The sequence below is a fragment of the Urocampus carinirostris genome, chromosome 2 (assembly GCF_059441175.1).
Source record: "Urocampus carinirostris isolate Australia breed hairy pipefish chromosome 2, RoL_Ucar_1.0, whole genome shotgun sequence".
Classification (NCBI taxonomy): domain Eukaryota; kingdom Metazoa; phylum Chordata; class Actinopteri; order Syngnathiformes; family Syngnathidae; genus Urocampus; species Urocampus carinirostris.
This window is the reverse complement of record NC_142350.1, coordinates 25,922,445-25,930,934: the sequence shown is the minus strand read 5'-3', so window position 1 is coordinate 25,930,934 and position 8,490 is coordinate 25,922,445. Positions and strand designations below refer to the sequence as shown.

At 37.3% G+C, this 8,490-nt stretch overlaps 1 protein-coding gene across 1 annotated transcript; it reads right to left on the bottom strand.

The window, feature by feature from the left end:
• Nucleotides 1-242: 242 nt before the first annotated feature.
• fxyd11 (FXYD domain containing ion transport regulator 11) lies at nucleotides 243-7,610 on the bottom strand. The gene is made up of 7 exons (XM_088326046.1): nucleotides 7,519-7,610; nucleotides 4,806-4,850; nucleotides 3,816-3,848; nucleotides 3,598-3,612; nucleotides 2,478-2,552; nucleotides 592-616; nucleotides 243-479 (listed from the first exon to the last, which is right to left on the bottom strand). The coding sequence occupies exons 2-7, from the start codon at nucleotides 4,837-4,839 to the stop codon at nucleotides 449-451; spliced, it is 213 nt and encodes a 70-aa protein (XP_088182172.1). The 5' UTR covers nucleotides 4,840-4,850; nucleotides 7,519-7,610; the 3' UTR covers nucleotides 243-448.
• Between the last annotated feature and the right edge of the window lie 880 nt (nucleotides 7,611-8,490).

Sequence of the window (8,490 nt, the reverse complement as noted above, 5' to 3'; positions counted from 1 at the left end):
TTAAGTATTTTTAATTTATAATTGTGATTTTGTGTACAATTTATTTGAAAATAGTGGAATGTTTTAATCTGAACTTTTCTTGTGGAATATCTAATCCGGCCCCATTTCACCCAGACCCCAGAGGAAATTTGTCTGAGACCCCTGCTATAGAGTAATTCAGTTACCCACTCAGTTACAATAAGTAGTGAGTAACTCCAACTAGTTATTTCTTTAAAGTAACTTGTCAAACACTGTTCTTTGCATCATTTTCCAATCCATGTCTTTATTACACAACCTTTTGCATTTTGCACACTTACAGGAAGAACTGGTAAAAAAAAGTGAATTCGACCTTATCACAGAGTATTTTCTCCATTAGTGCGATAATACCAAGCTAGGATCCTGTCTTGTTTAACTCCACCCTTTCCCTGACTGCTTCTCTCACACAGAAACCAGTTTGTCAGGTATGATATCAGATTTCACCGTTGTCTTCTTCCACTTTCCTGCAAATGGAGGTTTCAAAGGAAGTGGGACAGCAGTTAGTCAGCTTGTGGTTTTTAAAGGAAAAGAAACTACTGAAATGGTCAAATGTTAAAGAGGATGAAAGCAACGTACTTGGAGCGCCCGGTGCACTTGTTGTCTGTAAAAGAAAGTCACATTTATGCAGTGAGGGCAGGTTATTGATTCTTTTGGGTGATTGAATTAAAAGCATATTGCACAGACGCTGCCCTACTTCCGGACGATCGTTCGTAAGTTTAATTTGTTCGTAAATTGCTTCAGTGCTATCTTTTGTATGTTTAAGGTATGTTTGAGGCTTGTATAACTAACCTGTATTTTTACTAAAAATAAACATTTAATAAAAATAATAGGCTCGATAAAGATAAAGTTGAGTTCAACTTACTTTTGGAAGATGGGCTTCAAGAGTTAGATGACTTCCTCCTCCGTGGTAGAGAGTGGGCGAAAAAAAGCGATCCGAACATTTTCTCAACCACATCAAGCTTTCTTATTCCACTTTCATTTCAAATGAAACAGCTCGCCTCTTCTTTACACTTTACACCAACCATATTGAATGGGTGCACGGGATATAAGTTAATAATTAAGTTTAATAATCAAACAATAAAAATGTCAAAGTTCTTAGCACGCTGGAGATACAGTATAGTATGTTTACATATGGACTAGGAAGAGGAAGCCGGATTTCTTCTTCGGGGAGGATGCTGGGTGAGCTCTCACAGTGCCACACGCCGTTAGTGGCGGAAAGAAGCACTACAGTACGGTCCTGTACTTGGGAAAAGGTGTACAATACAAAATTGAACTTACAGCATGTCCGGATATTTTTTGACATACCGAAAAAGATGTTCGTGTGTACCGTTGTTCTTAACTTGAGTGTTCGCAAGTAGGGGAGCGTCTGCATTTTTACGACCAAAAGGCGCACATAAAAGTCTCGATTTTTTTTCAAATTGCGTGGCGCGCCTTATTGTGCGATGCGCCCTGTGTATTGTTGAATACAGAAAAAGAACCAGCTGAGGAGACTGCACCTTTTAACACGGTGCCCTAGGGTCGTAAAAATATGGAAATTATTTTAAGCCTCCCAAAATCAGGAGCCTTAAACTCGCTGCCTGGGGGCCAATTGGAGCCCTCCGGATAATAGTTTGAGTTCCATATCTTAATATGAAAGTTAAAGGGACAGTGTGTATTACTCAACTACTAGATGTCACTGTATGGTGCGACCAAAAATGAGTGATAAAAAACACAAGTAAGAATACAAACAGAAGATGGCTGCTCCCACTAGATTAGCCTCATGTTAAAATACATGTATCTAAACTTATGAGTATTTAAATAAAATGCACATTCATATAATTTGTGTAGTTTTTGTAAATATTTATCAATTATCAATACAGTAATTCCTTGCTGCCTCGTAGTTTACTTATTGCAGTTTTGCCACTTTGAAGATTTGCTAAACAGAGGAAGGTGTTTTCTAATGCAAGCAAAGTTAAAGTTCTCCTTCCTCCCCTCAAACTTGATTTGGAGCCACATGTGGGTCTTTGGCTTTCCCTTATGGTTCTCTGGCGCTTTTTCAAAAAAATTTGATAATGGAAAAATATTTGCTTACTGTAGTTCTCCAAACCGTCCACATGATGGCAGCAAAGCATCATGTAAAGTAAAGTGAATACTGTTGCGCAATAAAGCAATATGTCGAATGCAAGGTTTGTCACAACATGTTAATTTATCATTTAGGGACTTGGTGTAATATTTGATCACTGCATGGCACTGTATCGTGTAGTATGATCGAAAACGAGTGCTTCAAAGCATAAGGAAGATTACAAACTACGGAAACTAAATGTGATCAAACCACATCATCTTTTCCTTTACTTTTTTCCTTTCATAAGGGTTTTTTAGGGAATAAATGAAGTTCTTTCTTCACTATGAGGAGGCACTGAATAATACACAATGTCCGTTTATATTAAATGGATAAAGTCTCTATGATGGTTTGTTGTACTTACACATTAGAATGCTAACCCCTCCAATGAATAAAAGTCCTGCACAGATTAGACCCACAATTCGAAGTCTCTCATAATCTGTAACAAAAATCACAAGATTAAGGGACTTTTTTTTCCTGTTCATATTAATATGTTTTTAAATCAAACACTTTTGTCTACCCAATAATAATTGATACAATAACATTGTTTTTCAGTAACGGGATAATCGAACTCAATACTTTTTTCGCCCTTACAACAACATTACTGTAACTGAGGGTCAAAGGCGATGCCTTACTTTGAATAAATTGAGACAAGGCGTGTTGTCGTGGATGGGTGTTTACTTTCGTGTCACTTGCAAATAAACCGTAACATACAACTGTAACACTCCACGCATGCTAAGTAACAATGTAGCATAATGGGTAATGTAGTTCTTATGTTATTAAGCACATTACATCACATGGAGAAAGGGATTGGATAGTCACATTATATTGTTTCACTGTTGACATTTGTTGTGAACAAAACATTTGAAGCACAGTAGAATATGTCTACTTGACCAGTTGTCTCAGGTTGTGAGAGTTATTAAACACACTCTATGTTGTTTACTGCTTATTGGTATTTTGTTATATTGTTTACTGTTTTTGCACCTCAAGTCTAGGATAAATAGGTTGCTGGTGAGGTACATAAATCAAGATAGATATTACAAGGTTCTATAACACAACTATCTGTCTGTTCTTCTCTATTCAACTGACTCGATTACTGCTCTTTATGAAGTAACAGAAATAGTAACTGTCCTTGGTAATTAGTTACTTTTACTATATAATCATTAAGTTACTAACTCGGTTACTTTGTGGAAGAAGTAGTGAGTAACTAAAACTAATTACTTTTAAAAAAGAGCATGCTTAACACTGCATACAAATATACACACCGTATATAGAATTTTACCCCATCATTATAAGGCTTGGGCCCAGTACTAATACCTTTTATCACTACATACTCATTCATGCTTCTTTGAATATACAGTATATACTTTTGATTATGTTTGTTGTACGTTTTAAATATGTTCATTTTGCACAACAGCATTTTTTTTCCCAGAATAAACACTTCGTTCATTTACATAATACAATAGTTGAGGACATATACTTACTATAAACAAATGCACCTAGAGGACAAAAACAGGCACAGAAGACACAGAAAAGTAGTCAAAATGAGAGATTATTGCAATCATTTAAACAGCAAGGTTATTGTAAAACGGTAGCATCAATTTTGTGTAATTTTAATACGGTCCACTTCATGGTTGCTCCTCCAAAAACCCATTTGTCGAAAGAGTAAAGAAAAAAACACAAATTTTAGTTTTTCACTTACTTGCTTCAGTTTCATTGAAGAGAGTGAAAAGCACTAGAACAAAATAAAGAGTTTGTTAAATATTCAATTTATAGAAAATACATAAACCAAGAGAAATTGGACTTGTTATTAGTGTTCTAAATGCTTGTTATGCTATACATATTGGTATTCTTTAAAGGGTCATTGTGTATTATTTAGCTCCCCCTACTGCTGAAAAACACTTCATTTATTAAAGAAAATGTAGATTTGAATAATGAGCAAAATTGGCACCTATTTTTTAAATTAATTTTACTTATTTACTGTTAAATGTATTGTCATTATAATTTGACCATTTTCATTTGGCGGGCCTTGTGAAAAAGCTTGGTGGGGCCATTTTTGCCCTTGGGGCATAGTTTGCCCACCCCTGCACTACGACATCTAGTAGTCAAATACTACACAGTGTCCCTTTAAAGAATAAATAAATGCTGTTGAAAGGTAAACGATTACACTACTTTTAAAACCTTAACTTAAGAGAAGCTTAATTTATCGTGAAAGATAAAGAAAGGAGATCTAAAACATTCATTTTTATTTGTTTTTTCTTCAGATTTTTTCATTTGACAGCCCTCATACAATTTCAAAATCCAGCCATCCATTATCCACAACACTTATCCTCAGTAGGGTCGCGGGGGTGCTGGAGCCCATCCCAGCTATCTTCGGCAGTGGGCAGGGGACACCCTGAACTGGGTGCCAGCCAGTCGCATGGGCACACAGAGACAGACAACTCACTCGCTCATTCACACCTAGGGACAATTTGGACTGGCCAATTCACCTGACAGGCATGTTTTTGGGAATGTGCCCGGAGGAAATCCACTCAAGCACAGGGAGAACATGCAAACTCCACATGAGGAGGCTGCAGTAGCCCGACTTGAACCCTGAACCTCTGCACCGTGGGGCTGCGCGCTAACCAGAGACCCGCCGTGCCGCCCAATTTCAAAATCAATTCGTTTAAATACTTCAAAGTGGATTGAATACCTGCAATCAGTGCCATAAGTCCGAAATGTGCCATCTTGAACACTGCTATGAAAGAAAATGGAGGAGTTAAAAGAAATAAGAATCGATACTTCTTTCTTGAATATGTCAGCCCTTTGCCTAGTGGCGGTTACAGAGGCGGGCAGCCGCTAGGCGGCATTTTTACCATGACACATGGGGTGCGGCACGAGATCTTCCCAAAAAATAAAAAACTACCGTATTACAATAATTGTGTGCCGAAAAACCAGCAAAGCAGAGTGGAGCTTTTCAAAACAGAGGTTGATAAAGTTGTACCTGAGGTCAACCATGTCTCAGGAACGGCTCACTGGCCCTGCTGTCTTAGCTTAAATCACAAAACAGGGACGCGGAATGCTCATGACGATTTTATCGATGATTTTGCATTAGGGAGAGCCAGAAAGGTCAGGTTTTAGTCATGGCTCCCTATTGGTGTGTGAGTGTGTGTGTGAATGGGTGTGAAGTGTGAAGCACATTGTAAAGCGCTTTGGGAGGTCTTCATTGACTTGAAAAGCGCTATATACATGCAGACCATTTACCATTTCTTTTAATTATATAAATACATTTTCTTTAGTGTGTTTTCAAGTGTGTGTAATTGTGTGATTTGCTTTATGATAATAAGTCTATTTTATCATTTTATATTATTGTTCTCTTTACATTAAAAAAAGAAGCCAATTTTATGTATGTGCTGTGTTTTCTTTTACTATTTTTTTGATAAATATTAGCAAATTTTATAGATATAGCGCATTTGTATTTATTATTTAAGCATTATTTTATATTTGCCATTTTTATGTCTATAGTATATTTGTATTTATTATTTAAGTATTTGTGCAATTGGGAAATAAATATCCACCTCTTTTATTCGTGTTAAATTTGTGTCATGGCAAAAATGTTTTGGGCGGGTTTGGGGATGGGGCCTGGGGTGGTTGGAGCCCCAGGGGTTGGGGTCATCAAGGTAACTTGTGCACAAAATGGACAACATGCTGTCTGGTTTTTGGGTAGCTGTGTACGCATTGGTTAGGTAAATTTATCCCATTACCCACAACAGTATAGACTCCTGTGTTTCTCTAAGAAATTACAACGTTGCCATCTTTATTCTACTCCAACTCCCTTTCCCCACTCTGTTCATTTTTCTTTTGTAAGTTAGAAATAAGAGTTTCTCTTTAAACAATGCCCTTTGTACTTGCATTTCAATTCATTTATCTGGCCATGTGAATAAATCATAGTTTGTTAAAATCAAGCAGCGTTGCATTGTTTATTTGTGTGTCTACATTTTTTTCTTTTTTTCTTTGGACTCAATCATTATCTATATTCGTGATAAATAGTACAAAGACAAAGAGGCTATTTTGGGAACTCATTTGTGTGGAAATTGTGAGCACCACCTGCTGGACAAATTGGTAACCACCGGATTGCATTCCGAACCAAATAAATATACGGTAATTTTAAGCTTTTCTCTAGATTCAATCGCACACTATCTTGAAAAAGTAAAGCCAGTAAAAGGCCTCTTTGGTTATGTTGCCATAGTGACAAGTCAAGTCAAGCCATGCTTTACAGGTTTTTGTTTAGGAACAGTAATATGTTCACATTTTTGGATGCAGCTCATTGCTTCATTGCTCTCTGTAGAATGAGCTTTTTTCAATTGCATGTACATTTGCTGTGTGGTAACAGTAAAAGACCACCTAACCACAAAAATTACACCTGTAATTGTCCTTTGCTGTAGTTTGCCTCAGTCATTTTTATCTTCTGGTAGTGGTAGGTGCATCCATCTGGTTGTGAAAAACTCTCCATCGCCCTCTCTTCTACCTGGCCAGTGGCCAGGTATGGGAAGGGGGTACATGTGTGCCTGTCAGTCACTACTCAGGCATAGACTTAGAGCAGGGGTCTCCAACGTGGTGCCCCTGAGGACCGCTGAGGTGCCCTCGGACCTGTTCTGAAAATAGCTCACCAGTGCTGGGTAATTTAGTTTCTTTTTAAATAAAATGATTCCTAATTTATCAATTAATTATATTTTGGGCAGATTAAAAAGCCTGCCCGGCCCCATTTGTCAGGTGGGATATAGTTTGCCCCACCCCTGGTCTATAGAATGCTTTTAAGTAGCGTAGAATAAAACGACAGTATAGTAGCTTTCAAACCAGGGGTCTCCAACATGGGGCCCAGGAACACCTGAATAGCTTGCGGACAGGTTCTTAAAACCACTCATCAAGTTTTAGTGGTTGACTCCAATTCCAATAATTACAACCTGGTATTTGCATAGTAAGGACATTGTCATAAGTTGTTATTTCAGAAATTTATAACAAAATGGTTGCCCTTTGAGTGGATCAGTAACAAAAATCCGCCCTCAGCTTAAAAAAAAGATTGCTTACTATAGTGGCCTACTGCTTACCGTGCATCCTTAATGTCACCTTTGAAAATGACCTCTGTCCAGAGGTCAAAGTGACCTTGGGGTATTGCGTCAAATTTCAGAAGGCCCCAAAGAAATTAAACATTCAAATGTACACACGAAGCATACTTGAAGGATTGATAAAGTGATAAACACTGGCTTTTAATCGAAGTCATTTTAGCAAAATGTTTTAATTGTTACATTAGTATTATAACTGTTTGTATGGAATGGCAAAAAACCTTCTGAAATTGGTATATAATCGAGGTTTTTACCCCATGAAAGTAAAACGTTAATATATATCATAAGGTTACTCCATCTTACCTGAAAAGGGTCAGTCCTCAGTTGTTGCACAGATGCAGTCCAGATTTCGATTTTGCTGGATTTTTGTTGTACCTGCTCCTCCCCTTTGTTTAGAGTATAAACTCTTGCTAGGGTGACTTGTTTGTACCTACCCTAACTACCTCATGTTTTCCCATAACATGAAGAGGGTAGACTGATAAATCAGGGGTCTCAAACTCAATTTACTTGGGGGCCGCCAGAGCTTAAGTCTGGGTGAGGTTGAGCCAAATCAGCTTTTCCACATAAAGGTTTTGATAAAAAAAACAAAACAAAACATCCCTCTCTTCTCTAAGAGCTTTTTAAAAACTTGCTACACTAAAGGAGATCCAAAAATGAAAACATAGGGTGTTATTAAGTGCATCCTAGTGGTAAAAGAAATGTCATTCGTCAAAAAGGAGTTTTAATTAAAATGATTAGCAAAAATAAATGAACAATCATAGAAATTGTGCTTATTTTAAAAACATGACCCCAACCTAGAGGTAGACGACATACTGTAAATGTCTGCCATCTTGCTGGTACGGGTACCTGTAAAAACAAAACTTAGCCAAAGGCTGGGCAAAAAAATAGAACGAAAATGATGCTTTATGGTCACTTTTAGTCTCCGTAGTTTGTATTTGTACTTGTGTTTGTTGGTACTTATTTTCAGTTGCAGCACACAATATAGCATCTGGTAGTTAAATAGAACAGACTTTCCCTATGAAACTGTGTGATGCTTTCAGGTATATCTAGGAAATACTATGATACGCTCTTACTTTCTTATATTAAAAAAAGCTAATACGTAAATAGAAATGACAGATTGATGAAATTAAGATCGGAAATACAAGTGTCACGAAACAATCCAACCGCATCTTGTGCTCAAACAACACTATTTGTCCCTTTAACTTTCATATTAGGGCAGCGTCCTCAAGCCATCATCCAGGCCGTGAGATTGAGACCACTGTGTTAAATAGTTGC